Below are 23,150 nucleotides of genomic sequence, written 5' to 3'. Positions count from 1 at the left end.
GAAGTCCGTAGAGACCATTTCACACGAGACCAGCATTTTCAACTTTACTGATTACAGCAGGTACACTTTAAGAGCTCTGGCAACAGTGCAGGCAATTTTACTTATGCAACTTTATTACTTGTGCAACGGAGCTGCTTCACAACGTGAAAACTGCTCCTATACAGATTCAGCTGCAGTTTAAAGGCAAGGCAACTGAAGCACTGCCCCAAGTCTTCTCCCCTGATATAATAATTGTCTTTCACTAAAAGACACAATGCTATTTCTGCTTGTGTCCTCCACTGATTACAGTAATATTGAATGTGTTCATCCATGATGCTGTATGTAACAATGGGTCAGCTCAATCCAACCAAATCCGTTTTTTTTTTTTATTATCTCAAAATAACAAGTTGTTTTCTCAAGATAACTTGTAACAAAACCAAAAAATGAAATTACATATCCTCTACGGACTTCCGTAGAAAACCATATGGACACAAGTAACATTTTTCCAACTTTACATTTTTAAAACACATTTCTTTAAACACATGAATAACATTGAAAAGTACAATTTATGTATTTCAAAAATAGTCACTAAATTGTTGCCATTTGTGTTCATTAAGTTGTTTGTTTTATGTTTATTAAAAATTATTTTTATGTCCTTTTGCCAGTATGACGAACTGATCAGAGCTTTTTGTTTGCCACGAAATGTCACTTAAGCCTAAATGATTCTCACCCCTCAATGCCACAAGACCTTATAAATACACCTGTAAAGATAAACATTTTAAAGTTAATTTGGAATCTTAAATACACAATAAAAAATACAGTTACACTAAACAAAGAAACATGTTCACGAATAGTTTTTCCGCTACTGAATTTTTTTACATTTGGAAAAGTTTGATGCAAGAAGGCCAGCTCCAACCATGATTTTTTGGCTCAATCACATTGCATTATGGGATTGTTGGTGAGTGTGCTATGTACTCTAGAAGTGTCTGAGAAGGATAGCAGAGTGTAGAGCTTTGGGAAAATTACTCTTCATCTCTTCTTCTTGTCCTTCACTCAGAAAATGATCCCGAACACAAACTTTGTAGAAAAGAAATGAGTATTTGATGTCTGGTTGAGGACGAAAAGCAGCATGTCCAGAAAGCAATGGTTAATGTTCTGTGCATGTTCCACAACTTGTTTACGAGGCAGTATTTCAGCACCTCAGCAATCTTCTGTGTTGTTAGCTGTGCCTTCCTGGAGGAACCGTCGAGAGGCCTGCGGCTGTTGCTGGAAGTCTGGAGCCAGACGTAGGGACACGCTCCCCTCTGTGGTGCTCGGGTTGGGCCGGAAGTTGTTGTTGGCCGGCTGGATGGCCACGATGAATTGCCTCTTGAAGGTTTCACTCAGGACAATGTAAAGGAAGGGGTTGATGCAGCTGTTAGCGTAGCCCATGCTAATTGCAATGTTGTAGGCGTAGGAGAATGCTGGGCTTGGCTTTTGGATGCCCAGATGGACAAGCTGGAGGATGTAGTAAGGTGCCCAGCAGATAAAGAAAGCCAGGCAGATGGCCACTGCCATGCGAGTCACCTTCTTGGTACGCAGTCGAAGGTTCCTGGGAGGCAGTGGCGCCACCGCAACGGACATGTGTTGGAGGATCTTGAAGAAGACCACGCATATGACCAGCAGCGGCAGGGCAAAGGCCAACACGAACTGGTACAAGGTGAACCAGTAGATATCGGTGGACGGATTGGGCAGCAGGAGAGCGCAGGCCACCAGGCCGTCGTGCAGGGGCATCAGGCCGGCATACATCAGCACTGGAGTGATGGACAGCAGGGAGAGGATCCAGACCAGAGCCACAACCGCCCCTGCTACGCAGGGGGTGCGTACATGGTTGAACCGAATGGGGTGAACCGTCGCCAGATAGCGGTCCATGGTCATCACTGTGAGGATATAGGTGCTCACCGTCTGACTGTTGGAGTCCAGGGCCGTTATGAAGGTGCACATCATGGCACCGAAACACCAGGACCCGTTGCCCATCAGCTGGTGGATGAGGAAAGGCATGCCCAGGAGGAAGAGGAGGTCCACAATGGACAGGTTGAAAATGAAGATGTCTGGCACTGTCTGCTTGGCACGGCACTTGGTCTTTTTCACAATTGTGTAAATAACGATGCAGTTGGCAACAATGCCCAGAAAGCAGATGATTCCAAATATGCTTGGCAAGATGACGTTACTGTACTGTCCGCTCTTCTCAGCTGGCAAATGGTTGGTTAAAGATTAATTTGACAGATTTATATAAAATGGATAATTTTTTGTAACAAAGATGTAATGGAAATGTAATGCAAATACTGAATATTATGTATTTAGTCTGGGTTGCAGTTCCTTTTCTGGAAATAAGAAAACAGTACATCTGCTTTTGCATGCTCAAATGTGGATGAGTCAATAATATATAATCATGGTGACATTTTAATATCACCCAGACGTACTGCAGGTCACAACCAAATAAATAAATACTCTTTAGTTAAGAATGCTGTTTTATGTATGCATTAAATAAAAAAATATTCCACTATATAAATGGTAAGAAAATAGAAAGACTGTAAATATTTCAAGTCTACTTTCATATTTCAATATTCCTTTAATCAGCATAATACGCTGATTGGAAAGTTGCTGAAAAAAGGCACCATAACTGCTGCATTGATTTTCTTCATATCTCGTATGCGAGTATGCACTGTGGGCTCTGGAAAAATTAGATGCGGGGTTTTTATTATTTTCCTGCTTCTGCACCACCGCGACTTCTGGGGGGTGAGGATGGATGGATGGATGGATGGATGGACGGACGGACTGATGGACGTTTTACCTGTTGGGTGTTCCGACGAGTTTCTTCCCAGCACGGACGAGTTCCCGGGCGACGCGCCGTGGAGAGCCATGGACCCGGGGCTGTACTCAGCATCAGCTCCAGCGTCCCGGAGAGCCTCCACCCAACTTCGGTGCGTTGTGACCGTGGTCGCCGCGCTGCCCCTCCTCCCCGGAGGAAGGGGCGGCGTCGCGTAGTAACGCGCCGTGCTGGGGAGAGTGATGCGCGGAGAGCTGGAACTTTGTTTTTTCAATTCAACACGATTTCCCGGTTTTTAAACTCAAAACATATTTTACTGCCAGTTACCTATCATGTGAATTGCTCTTATTTTCTCCACAGCAGCGACATTTTGCCCTCGGTGTGAAACCACTAGAGGGCGCCGTGGCTCGGCGTTTGTCGACGCAGAGTTTACTTTCTTTATTTGTCATTTACACGACCTGGGGAAAACAGTCCAAAACATTTTGTCCGATTTTGGAGATTCTGATGACAGACATACGTGAAAATATAAATTGATATTTCTATTCAGTGTACGTGCGTGTGTGTGTGTGTGTGTGTGTGTGTGTGTGGGGTTCCAAAAGCTCATCTTGAAAAGTCTAACAAAGTCCTACTAGACTAAACCACTGTATTAAAGAAACAACATTTATTGAAATTGTAAGAGTAATGCACAGTTTGTCTTAATGGCCTTAACCATAAAAAATGGTCCTTAGTGGGGTTGTTTAAATTCTGAAATGAAAAATGTTTGGTTTGGTTTGTCGTAGTACAACAAGTAAGTTTGCTCATTTAGTAATTAAGAAAGTGTGTTTAGTAAGAAAGTTAGGCAAAGTAAGCATTTGGGTAATTTTGTAACTGCGTTTTAGGCGTAAAAAAACAAATATCGCGAGATTTTCACTGCGTGGAGGAAGCGGAAATCGTCTCGATCGCGTGAAATCTAGAGATCGGAAAACTCCTAACGAAGAAAATCAGAATAATAAAAGCGAAAGAGAGAGAACAGTTCATGCGAAAGTTCTTGAGTTCATGCGGCAGTTGCAGGATTGGTTCTGGTGGGTTGCTCCTCAGAAGATCCGCATCCGACTCACTACTTTAATTTAGAATATAGTTCTCGAGAATATTACTTAGTGACTTCGGATTCATTACATTTTATTGATAGAATTACATTTTATATACAACACACACAAAGACACATACATTCATCACATTAATATTTTTTCTACATAATGCCAGTTTATGAGAACCAGCAGGGATTCCATAGGCTCGCTTAACTCCCATCAGACGGCGTCTGATTGGTTAGAAAAACAACCTCCTGTCTCTGATTGGCTGTCTAGGTCATCGCTCGTCTCCGATTGGCTGCCGGAGACGTCAGCGTTGCGACGGGCTGCTTCTTCCCGTGTTGTGGCTGTGCGTGTGGATTCACGGCGTAACTATTGTTTCTGGGCGCGGCTACATCAAACACTATTAAGCGCGGCGGCGACGACCATGTCTTATTTGCCCGAGTTGACCGGCGCCCTTCTCTCCGTGTAACCTTTCACCCCGGTCGTGCCCAGCGCCGCTCGTGCGGGAGGAATTACGGGGGTCTGCGATGGAGGCCATTGCTAAATACGACTTTAAAGCCACCGCGGACGACGAGCTAAGTTTCAAACGCGGAGAGATCCTGAAGGTGAGTCCGCTTCCCTTTTCCTGAGCCGTCTCTGGACTGTATTAGCGAGGTTTGTTTCTCGTGGTTCCGCAGTCTCCTGGAACACTTTTCCCCAGACACCCATCAAAAGGCTTTGCAGAAGGGATTTCTTTAAAAGAATTACCATTTACAGTTATAAACTGGATGATGGCATGATTCTGTCTATACTTGGAAATGCTGTGTGTTTCTGTGTGTATTGGACCATCATTTCATGGGAAGTGCCACCTTGCAGGCAAGAAGCATCCACTTTTGGCTGGAGAGGCCCGGTGGATTGTGGGAAGGCTTGACCGCTTTATGTAAGTGAGGGGTGGTTGACAGTCCAACTGTAACGGACCAAACCGCAGAGAACATGTACTTTCCCAAAACGATTGGGGATATCAAATCAGCTGAGAAGATGTGACGATGGTAATGAAAAACGTTCTTAAATCTGCCCAGACTACAGATACTTGACCGCCCATGCTGGATTAGTTGATGCGGAATAATTCTGCTTCTACTTCAGCCGGCTGGGGGGCCGTATGTGGTTGCTGTGTTCCATGTGGATGAAATTTGGGATGGTTTCCGGTACTTTTCACTTTGGTGGAGGGCACGATGAGGAGAAAAAAATCTACATCACTGTACCACATCCTGGGAAAAGTCAATCAAAAATAGCCTAGCTATACTCACTATGTTTTTATTGTCTTCACATGCTTGCAGGTGGTTGTGTATTTGCAGTGAAAGAACGTCTGGTTGGGACACGTCGGGTTGAATCACCAACGTGCAGTTCTACCAAATGTTGGTACGGTTAAAAAACAAACAATCTTTTCTTGGTAGAACGCAGCAGGTTCAGTCCTGCGAAAGTCTGCGGATGTCAACCTCGACCTCACCATCCCTCAGGGCCGCTTGGCTCTGTTAAGAGGAGCATCGATATTAATCAGTCCAATGAAACAGATTGCATGTAATGGGCTTAAGCTGGCACTTCTGCCATTCACTTTGCCATGGATTGCACAAAAGCCATTCCCACTTGGGCTCACGTGTCCTGGAAGGGTGTAGAAGGGGGTTGCAGAGCGCTCACTATCCCATCGCGGCAGTAATTGAATTAAGGCCCAGGGAGGGCACCCCCCCATTTTTTTTTGAGCCGGTGCTGGGAGGACTCGCTGTCCAGAGGTTTGCGGTCTCCTGGCTGAGACTGGCAGTCTTTGCTGGTGTGGGGTTAATGAGAAGTCTAACCCATAAAGAGCCCCCCTATTCAACGTTCTGTTTAAATGAAAGGACTTTCCTTCACTTCCCTTATTTCGTTGATGACGTATTTTGCAAAGAGGATTGGATTCTGAAGAAGTTGCAGGGGGACCTGAGAAAGTAGAAGTAACTGAAAGAGTTTCTCACTCAGTGCGATTTGGGACTAAATTCATATTGCGATATACATTGAAATATAGTCTGTGGGCCGTATATATTGCGGTATATAATGATCTGTAAATTTACACGTGACTTTTTGAAAAGGTAATTTCACAGGAAGGGTAATTTGTAGGAAGTTGATTAATAAACCTTTTACACATTTCAATGTAGTTGTGAACGTAGAATATTTATTGTGCAAATCTGCAATTATAGAAAAAATCTAATAACATTTGAACATCTCTCCCATAAAGGTCCTGTATTTGACATTCGTTGAATTTCGCTGGATTTTCTCTTACTCCTTACACAAAGTACTGTATGTCTGTGAACTTACACACACGTCGAGTGTTGAATTGCTGCAGCCAATAAATTGTGAAAATGCTAAGTAATACAGTCGCTCTTCTACTCACCGTGCTTTTGACTGTAACGTGTCAAAATAAAAGCCATATTCTCTACGGCTTTCACAAGCGTGAAAGTGCGTGGTGTATATGAATTTGCACATGCAGTTTGATCCCAAGCAGAAAAGCACTAGATTCATGTATATTAAATCATTCCATCTTTCCATTTGGCACTTTTATTTTGACATGTTTCAAACAGTCAGAAGAGTAGAGAACGTCTTAAATGGGCTGTATTAAAAAAAAAAAAAAATCTGTTGATTTCTAGGTTTTTGTTTAATGAGTAAGACAGAATTCAGGGAAGATCTGTGAATATCTGTTGAAAAGATGTTGCACCACTCCTTTTAACAAGCTGCTCCTTTCACTCTGTGCTCACGTCCTTTTTCCAAAATAATGAATCGTGCTGCATGTGGGCGTGGCCAAATGTATGTCTCATACATTTTAACAATCTGTTTATACCACACAGTACTGCTGCCAGCCATGCCATTTTCTGCATATCCCCAGCAGTAAGAACTGTGCCCTCATGTCTGATAAGATGAACTATACATCCGTTTCCAGGGTCATGTTCTGCAAATCTCTGACTGGTTCTTCTGCATAAGCGGGGCAAGGGGGTGGCATACTGAGCCTCCAGATACAGAAGGAGAGAGTCCGGCACTCTGGCTGGAGCTGCAGTGTTTACATTCGACCCTGCGAAGCTGCGAGAGAGAGGGAGGCAGGAAGTGGGGGCTCTGGAGAGGTGCTCGTGTTTATTTTCCCTCCAGCGCCATGGGCAGAGGGCCGCAAACGCAAACCAGCAGCTCCGAGGCTTTGATGGATCCCGGCACCAACCCCATTCGAGAGGCGACATGCACGCGGCAAACAAGCCAGCTTTCTCAGGACCTTCCCTTGTGACTGATGCATGCTGCTGACTGGATGGATGAGTGGTTGAGGGGGGAAATGCTGACAAGCACGGAAAAAAAGTACAGTCGCTGTACTGTGCTCAATGCTGAAACCTGCTCTAGTTGCCACAATGTCAGAAAAAGATTAAAGAGATGGTTAAAGGTCAAGTTTTCATTTGAACTCTGAGCCATTTGCTTTGTTCACTCTAATATCCTACTAAGAAAATTCAAAGAAATATCACAAGTCGTATTTCCTTCTCTGTAACTATGATGAAAGTCTGTGAAAATCCAGCCCTGACATCTGCATTTTACGGCATTCCTCAAAAAGGTGGCATACGTGATAAAAGCTACAAATACAGCTTTTCTACTGGTTCCAATGTTCATAAGTGGCAGTTTCCAGGAGCAACTTCACACTTGTGAAGCACATTGATGGGCTATAGTAGGTATAGCACCTTCAATCTGGATTTAGCACATGATCATTTCTACTCTACCTTGTCTGCGGTTTCAGAAGCTGGATTGTACCAATTAATGCCGGAATTGCTGCCTCCTTGGTTACTGTTTGTACATTTATACAAACCACCATAAACCACCTTCCTGCCGGACATCTGCCGAGTGTGAAAATCTGCAAGATTTAATAACATCTATTAGATTCTATTTCCAAACTGCCACTATGAGATAAGCTTGGGGCTTTTTTACTTGTATGAGATCAAAGGCATCCTAACGATTTACATAAAGAGAACCAACAAGCACTTTTTTTCTTGTTTTATCGCAATCTTTCTGGATGATTTTACCCCGTGCACATCAATAATCACACGCGCTAACATTTTTAACGTTGTGTCTATTTTTATTCTATTAATGACAATTCTGAGGATGCTTGTGATCTTACACATTTTACCATTCTCAACGGTAAAATGTGTGACTTGACGTTAGATTTGCTATTGTATTTTGGTTCTGTTTTGATATTCTCCCACATTTCTCATATACAACATTTTCTGCTTTGAGGATATGTACATATTTGCCATTTTTGCCCCTGTTCTGTTTCGCTCTATTATGAACCTGAAGTCCCAGGTTCAAACCCCACTTGCTACCATTGTGTGCCTGAGCAATACACTTAACCCTGAGTGTCTCCAGGGGTGGACTGTCCCTGTAACTACTGAGGGCATCTGATAAATGGCATAAATAAAAGTCTGCTGTTTACATCGCTAACATAAGTGAGTGATTTGTTGTTCTATGGATAGACTTGGCAAAAAGTTAATATATAAAATTCGTATAAGCGGATAGAGCAAGAACCGCTTGGACATTTCCTCACAAACATGCTGTTCTGGTATCCAGGTACCCAATTTCTTCTACACTTGGGCTGGTGCCGGTTCTGGTGCTCGGCCAGTGCTGGACTGGGAACCAACCGAGGACTGGTCCGCGTTTACACTAGACAGGAGCTCGGCGTGAGCCAAGGTCACAGGCCACGCCCGCTAAACAGAAATCCCGGCACCAAACCCATTTCGTCATAATACAAATCTTTTGGACTGCCACGGCTTATTCTTGTTCTCCCTGTCATCTTTCTTCTGTTTTTTTTTTTTTTTTTTTTTTTTTTTTTTTTAAGGTGAACTTTTTCATTTTAGTTGAATTTTTGTGGACGCTAGAAGAGCCTTGATTTCTGTAACGCTCCATGTCCAATAAGACCGGTAGTCTTTTGCTCTTCACCATTTTCTCTTCTAAAGCTACCGATCCCCCGTCCACCACTCATTACATCACAGTCCTCCTGGGACCAGCAAAGTTTAGGAGTGTTTTTTGGGCACCCGCACAAAGTTATTTTCTGTGGTTCCAGAGCAGTGGAAAGGGTGGTCTTGGGTGTGGGTTCTATTCCCCTGAGGAAAAACACCACTGAGATGGAACTCATTAGCAAAGAAAATTAATCCTTGCTAATTACAGCATGATAACTGTGGGATAAGAGCTCATCTTCGCGCGTTTAAGCGTTCTTTTCTCTACTGCTCAGGGGGTCAAATCAGTCTCCTGAGGTTTGAGTAGCTGCAAGCTCAGCAGCTTGTCTGGAAGATTTTGGTTGGTTTGGAGCGCCATGTGTTTTGCCCCACTTTCCTGGTCCCACCTGGGATTTCCCCCCCGTCGGGAATAGTGAAGGAAAAACAGAATGCGTTGCTTTCCCTCCTGCCGTGCAGCACTCTGCTGACCACGTGGCAGAACCCGGACTAATGAGGAACCATAAATGCTTCTTTATTCACTACTTATCTTCTGATCTTAAGGACCTGTTTGGCTTTTTCCCTCATTACAGATGAAAATGCAGGACTGATTTTCACATTGCATATACATATTACATATTGTACATATTAAATTCATGCTAACCTGTAAAATAGGAAATCACAAATATGTAATATTTATAGTTTCAGGTGGCTTGGCGATGAGTCAGTGGTCTGAAATATCTGTTTTCCTAGTTGATTTGTGAGCCGGAAAAAATAAACTGTAGCCATGTCGCCACCTCGAAACATCAAAGCTGCTGCTGTTTGCCTGCTGGGGACCATGCTCCGTCATTTACTAATCTGACCGTAATATTTACGTTTTTACGGCAGTTTTCCAACGCTCTTATCCAGAACGATTAACAATCAGTAGTTAGAGGGACAGTCCCCCTGGAGACCCCCTGGTTTGAACCTGGGTCTTCTGGTTCCCACTAGGCTACCACCATCCTTAATGTTTAAAATGAATATTAGTGTCCCTGCCCAGTTTTCTGTTGGCTTGGCTGTGGAATATGTGCAGCTACACACCTCGTGTATCACGTAGCCATGCTGAAGGCATTTTTTTTTGCCCTGTTAACCGAGGTATTGATTAGAGCTTGGTGTCGCCGCGACAGATTTAGCCACTTGCTTCCGCAGCTCTGTCTCCATTCACACTCAGGACACAAAAGGCAAGTCCATAACTCAGTCGTGTTTCCTGCACGGAGCTGTCAGTGCTCCTCTTCTGAATAGATCTTTCCTTTTTAGTCATTTTTTTCAGCTCTGAGAAGCATGTCGCCAGGAATGGACTAATGGAATGTCAACGAGAAGCTCCGAGTGGGATCTCTGTAGGCTTTCAAAAAACTTTTCTTCATCTGTGGGCTTGGGACCGATTTGAACATAAGGTTTTCCACATAACTGTCAATAAGTATAAGCATAAATAATTTAAATAAGTAGTCAAACAAAAGCCACAACCCGAGTGAAGGTGGAGCCCTTACAGACAAATAGGTTCCAGCATAGATATTTGTTGTCATTGTTCATGAAAAATACTGCAACGCTTGTCTGTCTATCTACATGGTGTAGCGTTTGTAAAGTGTTGATCATTTTTTTGGATTGTTTCAGCCCCAAATCATCCAAAATGTGCCAAGAAACACAAAACCCACAAACATATCTGATAAATATTTAACTGCTGCAAATACCAGAAAGTTTCTCAATACCCAAAATATCTACAGCACAGCCAGAACGTGCATTCCTGTCAGCAGTGTTTGTCATTGTAGACCCTATAAATGTAATACGATCTTGTTTATGTTCTGATAGCAAAATGAAGAGTATGTGAAAAAGGGACAAAAAATATGACCATCCCCCTGACTATTAATTCTTTTATCTGAAACTATTTCAAAGATTTCTAATCATGCACAACCCTCGTTTTTCTGGTATCAATCACACATAGGTAAAGCATATTGATGATTTTAACTGGCTGATCATTTATTGACCCCCGTCCTTTTAATGGGCATTGAAAGGGGCGGAGCCCTGACACGTCAATGCTCCTGTTTAAAATGACTATTTGAGCGCATGTTCTAATGGTTGGGACCCCAGATTGATTTTGAGATGGTGACTCAGCTCCTTTTTCACGGTGACTCATCTTTGGCTTCCGCATCAATCACCGGCAAAACTGAAGAGGTGCGAGCTGAGTCACGCCTCTTCTGAAAAAGTGTGACAACACTATATTTATTGCCTGTGAAAGTCATCACTGCCACCCCTCGCCTCCACAAGATGACTCTGTCCACGCTACGCTTAGTCACCGCAGGTGTGTGCTTCAGGAGCCATCAGATGACCTTTAGCAGAGTCTGTTTCATCTGTGGAGGTGCTCAAATCCCGCCGAGCCATGAAGAAGGAGCTCATTAAAAGCAGCCTGGTTTAAGACGGCATTACGGCGGTGCAATGCCAATTGATTGCTGTTGCTCAGTAAACAAGCCTAATGGCTTAATCAACAGTTCCCGGTCCATGGTTGACCTAAGATTCGTAATCTGTAATTCCTTATTATTGTACTTTCTACTCCATCTGAATAAACTGTGTAAAACATGAAACAACCATCATGTGTCAAGATACACTGAAGATACAAGAAGTGTCAAGATACACTGGGCACTGTTTTCATACTGGCACTAACTGCCGGGACAAGCAGTATGTGACTTGTTCACTGTTGTGAGACATCCTTAGTAAGAATAAACCACTTGGTAGTTATCTGTATTTTGAAGAAGAGAAACTGACTACACTTTTTGTTGGTTTGTGATTATTTCCATTACACAGAACACAATCTTTAATCATGTTTCTAAAAATACATTTTAAAATGGGAGGGGCAAGATGATTGGCTCACATACCGTACTTCCTCACCTAACACCTAACAGCATCTCACATGAGCACACAAGTTATGGTTCTTGTTTTATGTAATTATTTTATGTTGCCAGATTTTCAGACTAAACATTTGCCAAACATTTTCTCCAGGGTACCCTTTTTGGAGCTTCTTTTGCCCGCTGCCATGTTTAAAGTGTGTCTCTCATGTAATCATTGAGTCCTCCAGGTAGCCTAAGTGAGGGGCTGCCCGCGGCAATTATTGTAGTCTGCTGGCAATACCAGTGCTAGTTAGGGCTGTGTGGTATAAATCGGTTCCGCGTCTGTGATCGGGTACTGTCAGTGTGCATGGAAATGACCAGGAGCGTGCATAGCCTGTTTGGTGCCCTGTTCAAAAAAAGTCATTATGATCATAAAAAATCACAAAATAAAAAAATTGGAAACCTGCAGGGACTGCATGATAAAAGATGAACAAGCATACTGTTATATAAATATTTTCTGACTATAATTTTTAATCTACTTTTATGTCATTTTTTATAATCACTTGCATCTTACAAATACCTAGTATTTCACTGGTCTTATGGGTGTGACTGAAAGTTCACTTTTAGTAGAATTAGATATACGGTATTTTTATAGAATTATGCTATATGTTTGTGTATCTGATGTATTGGAGCAGTGGTGGCCTAGCAGTTGAGTAAACGGCCCTGTAATCAGAAGGTTGCACTGTCCCTACACACTGCTCCCCGGGCGCCTGTCATGGCTGCCCACTGCTCACTCAGGGTGATGGATTAAATTCAGAGGATAAATTTCACTGTGTGCACCGTCTGCTGTGCTGCTGTGACAATCACTTTACTTTATCTTCATCACTTTCACTTCACTTTCACTAAAAAGTTTATGGTACAACTTGCTGCTGAAGTGCATTTGCTATGGACACTTTCAACAATTAAATTTACTTATCAAATTATATACCACAGTCTATGGTTAAATGTATATCACAATATGAATTTTACGCCACATCACACAGGCCTAGTGCAAATTGTTATGGAAATTTTTACTCTGCACAATCAGCAGTCTTCAGAAGGGAATGATGAGGTACTTGTTGATTCATCAGGATCTTACGTGAAGACCAGATTCTTCAGAACGTCTTCTTCTTCTGTGATTTACACCTGGCATCCTGTGCTGGCTCAATTGTGCGTGCAACTGTATATTTTTCACATTCTCTTCGCTTGGCCATTTCCAAGATGCTTATTCCGGTCTCTTCAAACCTTTCAGAGCTTGGCTAAATGCCTGTCTGCAACAGACCTACTGATGGGAGAATGCTGAGGGGCAAATGAAATGGTCAGGAAATTAGATTTCGTTTTTGTGGTTCTGGGACATCAGTTGTTTGAAACTACTCTACAAGTACCACTACAGTCACTGCTGAGCCTATTTCTATTTCTTGAAAGAACGAATGATTTTCTTTTTGTCTGATATTGACATTTTCGGTGCAAGATAATGTGACTTGGTCAGCAACTTCAGGATTTTTTGGCCTCAAATGCCTGATGTGATTATCATTGTGAAACGCTGCAGCACAACACACGGTGACATAACGAAATGTGTCCTCTGCTTTTAACCACCCCCCTTGGTGAGCAGTGGTTCTTGGTGGTTCAGGATTTGAACCGGCACCCTTCCAATTACGGGTCCCCTTTCTTACCTGCTTGGCCACCACTGTCCCCGGTCTCACTCCACTGTGTGAGATCATATATATAAATGATTAATCGCACATTTTACAAAACATTAATCATAAAAATGGCATTGCTTCTCATTGTCCCTTTCAGCTAAGTGCCTAGCAACAGTGATTTCCAGAGAGACCATGGGCCAGCGGGGAAGTAGGCTCCGTTTCCGCTGCGGCTCAGCAGTTGGAAAACCTCACATTTATTTCTTTGAGGCAGACTAGGCTGACCTCCGATTCTTTGGCTTTCTCTCATTTTCGGAATTTAAAAAGAGAGCGAGAGGGAACTTATATGACAACTTGAAGACCCCCTGTCTGCCAAGAGGGGGATTTTTTTTTTTTTTTTTTTATAAAGCGGAAATTGGGGCAGAGTTTGCATATGCAGATTTTCTCTGCTGGAAATTTGACCTACTAACGCATGCAGGCCTGCACAGACAAAGACATAAAATACTAGTCTTCAGGTTGGGCGAAGAAAACGATCAGGGTTCTCACAAGTTTGTGGCTAATTTTTTATATACTTAATTGGCTTTATTTAAATAAATTTTACACTTTCAGACATGCTTTCAATAGCATTTAAATCTATATTTTTGTTCAGTTTAGGTTTACTTAAATTGCCAGCAATTTAGGAACACAAAGGAAAGATGATTCAACTTCACATAATTAAACTATGTAAATATAGTAACCCAAATCTCAACATTTCCATCCTTCAATCCCGGAACACCTTTCAGTTCTCAGATATCCCTGAGAGTCGAGTGCTGCTCCGAAAACCTGTAGTGGGGTGAGTCTTGATCCTCTTGAGTGCGCAACATTTTGGAAACACCAGTGTTTATTGAAACAGGAAGAACTCTTGCCTCCACACCTAAACATCAAAAGCAGCAGCTGGATACGAAGGACATCACCACAGTTGCACGTGGCTGCTAAAACGAAGCCACCATTGGCGATTGCCTGTGTGCAGCGTGGGCTGCTCGCAGCAGGAGTCCACTTTGCCTGGGGCGGGGAACCGGGACGCCAGCACTCAGCAGTGAGATTAATGGCTGTTTACTGAACGCCGCTAGTGCTGGCCGGGAGACAATGGGAACTGTCTCCTTTCCCCTCTGCGGAAAGAACGTTCTAGAATGTAAGATGGTGCAGAACCCCTTTCTTTTCATCCATGGCGGAACCTGCCCTTGCTTGCTTGGGGGGGGGGGGGGTGGCAAGATGTGGCACGCTGTTCGGTGCCCTAATTTTAATTCTGGGATTTAACAGGTGTTTTTAGGATTTATTCGTTGTATTGTTGTGCTGCTAATTATTTTTAATTTCTATTTGCATTGTTTTATATCATTAGCTGGCTGCCACTTAGGGCTTACTGTTTTTAGGAAAAAAAATCGAATTGCAATTTAATTGACAAATTAATTGCAATTCAGTTTGGGATTATTAACTATATTATATTTTAATGACTTTCGGGGGGGGAAATCTGAACTGCTCTGTAACTAGTATACGAGATGAGATGATGTACTTATACAGTGTCTAAGTGGGCATGGCTTTAAAGTGGGACACATCTGATTGGTGAGCATGACTGTTTCATACAGGGACAGCGCGATGTGATAGGTGGGGCGTGGCAGGGCTACATTTTCAGATCAAACACGGCATGTGCTACACTTTGTAGGGATGCACTGATACAGAGATTATGCATGGCCTGACGCTTTTTCTGCCAACTAATAGAATCAAAGCGTCCAAGTGGGCAGTGTTTAGTCTTCCTCTTTCATATATATATATATATATATATATATATATACACACACACACACACACAGACACACACATGTTGAGGCGTTTATGGGGGCACATGAGTCAACAGAGCCGGCATCTTTGGACAGGGTAGCGCTCCTTTTAAATGAATGAATGTCTATCTGGGATAACCCTACTTACTACAAACTCCATTAAAAATGTTCACTGAATCAAGGCCAGCAATGTTAGCTGAAAGACCCTGGCAATCTTGTAGCGTTACCACGCTTACATTTTATATTTATGCATTTATCCAAAGCATCATGCATTGGATTGGATTTGAAGAGAACTATAGACAATGAGGAAGACAGATGCTCTGGTTTGTAACATGAATTTCATAACAGCTGAGAAGCTGAATCACACAGACAAACAAAGCGGGACTGGAGGAAGCTGATATTATCAGTGTCTGGCTGTCCAGAGATCTACACCACATTTTGACTCGCTCATATTGAGCGGAAAGGTCCATCTTGTGGCGAGTGCAGCAAACGTTGTTTACTCCGCTGCACGTCCCCTCATACTGACAGAGCATTGTCTGCCCACGCCCTGCCCGTTTGGCTGCATTCACCCCGACTGTTCTCACCTTAAAGAGTGCTGCTTTTTTTTGTAGGATTGACTATTTACAGCCCTAGTCTTTTCCCAACATGTGGCAGGGGTGGCCTAGAGGTTAAGGAAGCGGCCCCGTAATCAGAAGGTTTCCAGTTTGAATCCCGATCCACCGAGGTGCCACTGAGCAAAGCATCATCCCCACACACTGCTCCCCGGGCACCTGTCATGGCTGCCCACTGCCCACTACAGGGGTGATGGTTAAAAGCAGAGGATACATTTTGTTGAGTCACCGTGTGCTGTGCTGCAGTGTATCACAATGACAATCACTTCACTTTCACTTTTCAATGTCAATTGCTTACAAAGTCAGTTCTCAATGTAAATGGGAGAAGACAGGTCTGTGAAGCCTTATTATTGGTGAATGGTCTTGAAAGACAAAAAGCATCTTCAAAGCTTGACCTCTCCGTGGAAACTGCATCGGCACACACCTGCTTTCTGCCGCTTCCAGACTATTTACAGATGAAGTCTCTTCATGTCTTCAGTCACTGGGGAAAAATTATTTAAACATTTTTGAGAGTGGAGGAGCTTCCAAGAAGACCATTTACATTTCAACTCTTCTTCATATTTAGACATTTACATTTGAGTCGCTTGAATAATTTTTCTCTCATGGTTGTTTGTTCTGTGACTGCGCCATCATGGTTTTGTACTGAATTTGTCCTTTCAAATTTCTCTACACAGGTTTTAAACGAAGAATGTGACCAAAACTGGTACAAAGCTGAGCTGAATGGAAAGGAGGGTTTCATCCCCAAGAACTACATTGAAATGAAGCCACATCCGTAAGTCGGACCTCCACAGAAAACTCCACATTTTTCAACCTGTTTATTCCACAGGTCCGACAGCTTCCATAATGCAGTCAATCTTTTTTGCAGTCAATGCGCTTTAGTTTGTGCTTGGAAACGAAATTGGATTTACATTTACATCATTTATCCAGAGTGACTTACTATCAGTATCTACAGGGACAGTCCCCCCCTGGAGCAACTTAGGGTTAAGTGTCTTGCTCAGGGACACAATGGTTGTAAGTGGAATTTGAACCTGTGTCTTCTGGTTCATAGGCAAGTGTGTTACCCACTAGGCTACATCCACCCCCTTCACTCCCCCATGATAATCTAATATTGTTATGAATACTGTAATGGCATGATAACATTTCTAAAGCTTTAACATGATTATAATGACACTTATTGTTAAGTGCCTTCGTAACCATCACAGATCACACTTGGTGTAAGCATCAAGGGCCTGTTACCTGGTTTTTTAACCTTTTTACCATCCTTTTATGGGTTTGTGAGGATTTAAGATTACATATAGCGAAGTTGGACTAGGTGACCATAACAGACCAGTCATTTCTTTGAATGAGAGAGTAATGAACGAGAGTTAGATGTGGAGTTGATGTTTGTTGGGGCCCAAAATTTGTTGGCCTACAAAAGGCTTTAGTTGACCACTGCCTCTCAGTTGTCCCCACTAATAGCCCCACATGGGCTTTTATTCCATTGGGAACAGTACCAATGCAGATGCTCTGTTCCATCTGCCAGCGAAGTGACCAGCTGTCATGACAGGAACTGATACAGTTCTGCTGAAGTCTGTTACACCATAGAGATCTTTTGTCCCCACCCACCACCCCCCCCTTACTCTGACCCTTACTCTGAAATGTTAAAACTGTTACCTGGAGACACTCAGGGTCTTGCTCAGGGACACAATGAAAGTGGGGTTTGAACCTGTGACTTTGTGGTCTTCTGGTTCATAGGCCAGGGTTTTACCTGCTAGTGCTAGATTATTTTATTCCTAGTTTGTACCAATTTGCTGCCTTTGCCTGTCTTTTCCGAAGTTTCTTTCTGCTTTTCTTGCCAGGTGGTTTTATGGAAAAATTCCTCGGGCGAAAGCAGAAGAGATGCTGAACAAACAGAGGCACGACGGAGCGTTCCTCATCCGAGAGAGCGAGAGCGCTCCGGGGGACTTCTCGCTCTCTGTGAAGTAAGTTTCTGTGCAGTTTCTGACCTGTCTGCACTGCCCCCTTGTGGCCATGATTTGGCTCACCGAGCACAGACAGAAAGTGTGCAGGGATTTATTCAGTTCTGTACGGAATCGAAGGCCACGTTCGGGCTGTCAGCTCAGATCACACTGTTCAAACAGCGGCAGATGAAAGTGAATCGCTATTGCGCATTTATCACGTTAGTCTCTGGATTTTAATTCTGGCAGAGCAAATATTTTCTCTCTCTTCTGAATAATCTACATCACTGATGGATAATTTTTTTTTAAATCTGCTTCAACCATGCGGATGGAAATGGACAGCGTTTCACCTAAAACGCGTTTTTTTTTTTTTGTCTGACTGGCCTATTGAAAGAAACATCTGGTGCCATTTATCTTCCGTTCTGTAGTACTGAATAAAAACAAGCCTACGCCAAATTATTCTTCAGACGTTATTTAAGCGTCATATTAGTTTTTTCCACAATTAAACTCAATAAATTGTATTGTCTCAGGGCTCTTTGGATGACTGAGCAGGAACACCTCTGATAATTAGTTATCCAGGGAAAGCTACACATTTTTAAGCAGACCACCATTTTCATGCAATATGAAAAAGAAAAAGGATCTCTCTGCTGCCAAAAAAAATGTTGAATGCCTTGGACAAAGATATTTCATGAAAGCCTAAGCAGGATCATTGAACTGTTTTATGGTTGATTCAGAGCACACATGGGTTTGTGCAGATAAAGGCACAACGAGGAAGGTTTCTGCCAGACAAATACATTGGATTAAGCCTCTAAATGCTATTACAAAGCAGCAAACAGGTATTTGAAGCTACTGGTGCCGCGAATGTCTATGTGTAGAATCCTACAGAGAATGTGAGTTTATACTTAAAATCTTCTATTTGTCCACCCCTATGCTCACAAGCAGAAACCGCTGCATTAGGCCCAGAAATACATAAAGACCCATTTTCAAACAGTCTTGTTCACTGATTAGTGCCATACAACCCTGGATGGTCCGTGCAGATGGAGTGGTGGATGGTTTGTGGACAACCACTGTGTTCCAACAGGCAAACAACGTCAGCAAGGAGTCATGTTTTGACCTGGAATCATGTGGAGAGAGCTGGTCTGCTCCTTTAGGGTCCCTGAAGGTGTGAAAATGACCTCAGAAATGTATGTGGAGTTTCTGACAGTCTACTTTCTTCATTTTCCATTACAAAATCATTCACGCATTACCAAGCACCATCTCATTCTCATGGAAGGTATTCAAAGGATATCAAAAAGGAGAGAAACTCATGGTGTGGCCCACATCCTCCCCTGACCTCAATCCTATTGACAACTTTTGGAACAGTAAATGAGTGTGGGAGCCAGTTCGCGTCCAAACAGCAGCTCTGGGAGGCTATTCTGGCTATTCTAAGGTCTGATGTTAAAATGTAATTTGACCTGTTAAGATGTTTTTGATTTCAGTAAACAAGACCACCTATTGCTGCGAAACAGGTTCTTTACAACCTGTAAAATGTTCAGAAACTCTGTTGTGTGATAATTTGGATAAGGAGTTTATATCTGAAAAAATAATCATTGGGAGGTTTATTCAGTAACATTTGGTCAGTGAGTGACATTTTTGCATATACAGCATTTATCAGACGCCCTTATCCAGAGCGACTTACAATCAGTAGTTACAGGGACAGTCCCCCTGGAGCAACTTAGGGTTAAGTGTCTTGCTCAGGGACACAATGGTAGTAAGCAGGTTTTGAACCTGGGTCTTCTGGTTCACAGGCGAGTGTGTTACCCCACTAGGCTACTACCACCGTATGAATTATAATGCAATGGTCGCTGACTGTAATAAGCATTGACTGTATAGGAAAATCAGAGACAAGTATGATTGTTAATGTGTTGTACACCATTTAAAAAAACTAAATGCCAGGTGGTAAAATTTTTCGCAGTGCATAACGCAAGGTCCATAAAATATTGTTTGGTGTGGAGGAATTTGACTGGTACAAGGATGTCAACCCCATCAAGCAACTAGAATTGATCCAGAGCTCATTCTGACTTCCCTTTCACTCTTGGTGAAATGGGCAAAATCTCTTGTGGTATAGGTGGTATAGATCTGCCTATAGGTGCAATGATCAGTGTTCTCTGTACTTTTGTCCGTATGGTATATTTGAAGCAGAATTGGACGCATGTATTAATTGTGTTTCCGCTGGTTGATTTACACTTCCCTCTCAGGTTTGGTAATGACGTCCAACACTTCAAAGTCTTGCGGGATGGGGCAGGAAAGTACTTCCTGTGGGTGGTCAAGTTCAACTCCCTGAACACACTTGTGGACTACCACCGCTCGACGTCTGTGTCCAGGAACCAGCCCATCTTCCTCAGGGACATTGAGCAGGTGCCCCAGGTGAGGAGGCAGTGGGACAGGTTTTTAGTCATGTTTGGATTTTGAAACTATGCACTGCAGCATGCAATGCGAATTTAGGTTTTTAGCATTTGTGTTGTTTCTGTGAAATTTTTACTAGCATGTTGCACTTTTTTCCACCTAATTGGACTTGGGAATGTGTCTGTATGTATTCATAAAATAAATAACAGTAGACTTGTCTGGAGTGAACGGACATATATTTGTTGTCTGTTTCAGCACTCCACGTACGTGCAGGCACTCTTTGATTTCGACCCTCAGGAGGATGGTGAGCTTGGCTTCCGTCGCGGCGACTTCATCCAGGTGCTGGACAACTCGGACCCCAACTGGTGGAAGGGGGCGGGCCATGGTCAGACCGGCATGTTTCCACGCAACTACGTCACGCCCGTTAACCAGAACATGTAAATTATGACAAGGAATTGAACTTGTGAAAGGTGGCCACGCCTTTTTTTCTACCTGCCTCCGTACCCACAGTCTTTCATGCGGTTGCTGTGGAAACCGAGAGCAGTGAGGGGTCCTGGTTGATGATTTCCAGTTCTCTGCACTGGGACCTAGATGGACTGAGCCCTGTTTTGCCAGTGCGTGAACTCTACATGCTGAGTGGGCGAGAGACTCCGCCCCCCTCCACCAAGACTGAATGGACTGATGTTTCGTCGGACATGCTGCCAATCTTCTGCAGATGCCTTCACCATGATTCTCATGGCTCTACTCTGTTCCTCGTGGTCTCAGTTTTAGGTGAAAGTATTAAGACCGAGAGAGGGCTTTTCCAAGATGCTAAATTTTTTTTTTCACACTTTTGGGTTTCTCTTAACCAAAGTCAGGAATTGAATACAGTTGGCAACGTTGTACATTAAAGAAGCTTCCTGTTCATGTTTGTCTGCATCCTGGCAATACTTCTAGGTATCTTTGTACATTTGTTTACTGATGAGGGTTAGAAGAACGACATTAAAATCAGTGCATGTCCAGTTTATGAAGTACTTGTCCCAGAATCCATGCACAGGAGGGAAATTGATTTATTGTCTGATGTATGTCAGACTGTGCTGTGAAAGGTTTTCCTGGTTTACCTGTTATGTCACTTGTGGTGACTCTATCGCTTGTGGTTGCAGTTTTATCTGGGTCAGACCAGAGCGGGAATCGTGGAGCATGTGCAGAGCCCTTAGTCCAGTTTGGGTCCAGTTGAATGTATCTCAACTCCCAAATGCATTATCTGAGGTTTTTATTTAGTGCAATTTCAGTCTGACTAACATGTTTGCATGTAGTTAAAAACTCCCAATTTGTCAAACTTTGTCTGTTTCTGATTTCATTCTGATCATCATGTTAAACATACAGAATGTCACATTTTGTGAGTGGAATGCACAGAATTGCTCTTGTATAATGTGCTCACAGATGTTTTATTCCATCACATTTCCTGATCTGTACATGTGTGAGATATTCTTGCGCTTCAGTTTTCATAAGGGGGGGGGAGCTTTGACCATTTGGAGACTGTATCATGTCCATTTTGTTGTCTGATATTGACTGATGTCTACTAGTGTACTTGTAGTCATTTTACCCATCACATGACACTGTCTTGAGTAGATAAAATCAAATTATGGTTGATACAATTAAACTGTCTGAACGCAACAAGTGTGCATTGGTGGCAGTAAGAGTGTGATGTGAATATTTTGTTTCCAATTTACACTTACAAGAGCTTTTGACTTTTGTTACATGAAACCCAAAAGTGTGAAAACAGTTCAGTATAATTCATTAAAAAAAATATATATTTACGAATATAAAAAATACTGTATATTAAGGCTATGTACCTGTTTGTAACTTTTTGATTAGTCTTGCTGTTTTTATTCACTTTCTCTTTTTTTTGCCATGAATGAGCTGTTTGAAACACTCTTGACTGTATTAAAAAATTGGTGCCATTGCTCCATTTGACTTTCATTTAAAGAAATGAAGTCCCCGCCCTCGTCTTCCAGTATCCCAGTGACAAATTAACAAGTCCAGTTTGTCATTCTTGTAACTTAATTGCACTTTATTATTCAATATAGAAAAACACATTAATACTGTGCATTTGTTCTGTTAACAATTTTCAGATTTTATGAAATTATAAACCTTTGATTGGTATGCCTAGCTTCCAGCTAAGTCCCAAATTTAAGTACTCCTCTTAATGATATAGTAGAGTTTGCAACTTTTCCAACTTGTCATCACTGGCAGCTCATTGGTTCCATTTAATCCCAGCAAACTTTGCAGCTGAAACAGGTGGTCAGGGTTTCAAATATGTAATGTATTCATTACATTTGTCATCCTTGTTTTTTTAATACAGTTGATTGTTTCAGCAGCGACTGATGGCCTATGAGAACATTCTTTTGACCCATCTTGACATACAAACATCAAGAAACCTAACGTTGATCCTGTGCTTCGAACTTACCCAGATGGGATTCGACCAATCAAGTCGGAGGAGTCGTTGACTTTCAGGAGAAAGACTACTCTGGTCTGTTCATTGTTGTTGATCATGACAAATATTCTTGTTTTAGAGCTTGATTGCCTTCTTCACACTAAGTTTTTGAAATAAAAGAAACCTTTTCTGGAAGAGGTCTTTACAAGGAAAGTACTGAACTAAATGTGTTGCTGCTGGTTAACTCATCCAAGGACATGAGTCCGCAGGATTTCTTTTCAGGGTTGATTTTTGAAGTGGGTCCTCAACAATTCCTGATATAGAAAAGTGGATGAATTTTTTTGGTTTTAATATGTTTCCAATTGGGTAGAAAATGATTTGAATTCAAATCAGTCCGCCTCACCACATTCTTAATCTTGATAATGGAGCATGGCCATGCAGCCACTTAAATGCTCTAATGAAACTTTTATTACAGTTCAGGCCATGCATATTAAGTGGAAATTCAAAGCTGCATTTTCATTTTGTTTCTTCTGGCTCTATGCAATACTCTGGAACCCTCAAATATGAATACACCAAAACAAAAAATTATGTGTGGTGTTCCTGTGCTAGCTAAATTTTTTAATATTTGCCTTTGAAT

General features: G+C 42.4%; 2 protein-coding genes across 2 annotated transcripts; one reads left to right on the top strand and one right to left on the bottom strand.

The window, feature by feature from the left end:
- Positions 1 to 1,090: 1,090 nt before the first annotated feature.
- On the bottom strand, positions 1,091 to 2,897 carry mchr1a (melanin-concentrating hormone receptor 1a). Its single transcript, XM_028974409.1, has 2 exons — positions 2,813 to 2,897; positions 1,091 to 2,210 (listed from the first exon to the last, which is right to left on the bottom strand). Exons 1-2 carry the CDS (start codon positions 2,880 to 2,882, stop codon positions 1,180 to 1,182), a joined length of 1,101 nt encoding a protein of 366 aa, XP_028830242.1. The 5' UTR covers positions 2,883 to 2,897; the 3' UTR covers positions 1,091 to 1,179.
- A 1,247-nt stretch (positions 2,898 to 4,144) lies between these two features.
- grb2a (growth factor receptor-bound protein 2a) lies at positions 4,145 to 22,734 on the top strand. The gene is made up of 5 exons (XM_028974467.1): positions 4,145 to 4,463; positions 16,450 to 16,547; positions 17,614 to 17,736; positions 19,950 to 20,118; positions 20,353 to 22,734. The coding sequence occupies exons 1-5, from the start codon at positions 4,386 to 4,388 to the stop codon at positions 20,536 to 20,538; spliced, it is 654 nt and encodes a 217-aa protein (XP_028830300.1). The 5' UTR covers positions 4,145 to 4,385; the 3' UTR covers positions 20,539 to 22,734.
- The last annotated feature ends 416 nt before the right edge of the window (positions 22,735 to 23,150 follow it).

The sequence above is a fragment of the Denticeps clupeoides genome, chromosome 3, assembly GCF_900700375.1.
Source record: "Denticeps clupeoides chromosome 3, fDenClu1.1, whole genome shotgun sequence".
NCBI lineage: Eukaryota > Metazoa > Chordata > Actinopteri > Clupeiformes > Denticipitidae > Denticeps > Denticeps clupeoides.
Note: the sequence above shows the minus strand (reverse complement) of the source record. Positions and strands in the feature narration are given on the sequence as shown.

What these genes read in the sequence shown, in the direction of transcription:
- mchr1a (XM_028974409.1), bottom strand. Translation starts at nt 2,882, where the DNA reads ATGGCTCTCCACGGCGCGTCGCCCGGGAACTCGTCCGTGCTGGGAAGA. An exon ending in CTCGTCGGAACACCCAACAG is followed by an intron (nt 2,211 to 2,812) that starts GTAAAACGTCCA and finishes ACCATTTGCCAG; the next exon opens with CTGAGAAGAGCGGACAGTAC.
- grb2a (XM_028974467.1), top strand. Translation starts at nt 4,386, where the DNA reads ATGGAGGCCATTGCTAAATACGACTTTAAAGCCACCGCGGACGACGAG. An exon ending in AACGCGGAGAGATCCTGAAG is followed by an intron (nt 4,464 to 16,449) that starts GTGAGTCCGCTT and finishes TTCTCTACACAG; the next exon opens with GTTTTAAACGAAGAATGTGA. An exon ending in ACATTGAGCAGGTGCCCCAG is followed by an intron (nt 20,119 to 20,352) that starts GTGAGGAGGCAG and finishes TGTCTGTTTCAG; the next exon opens with CACTCCACGTACGTGCAGGC.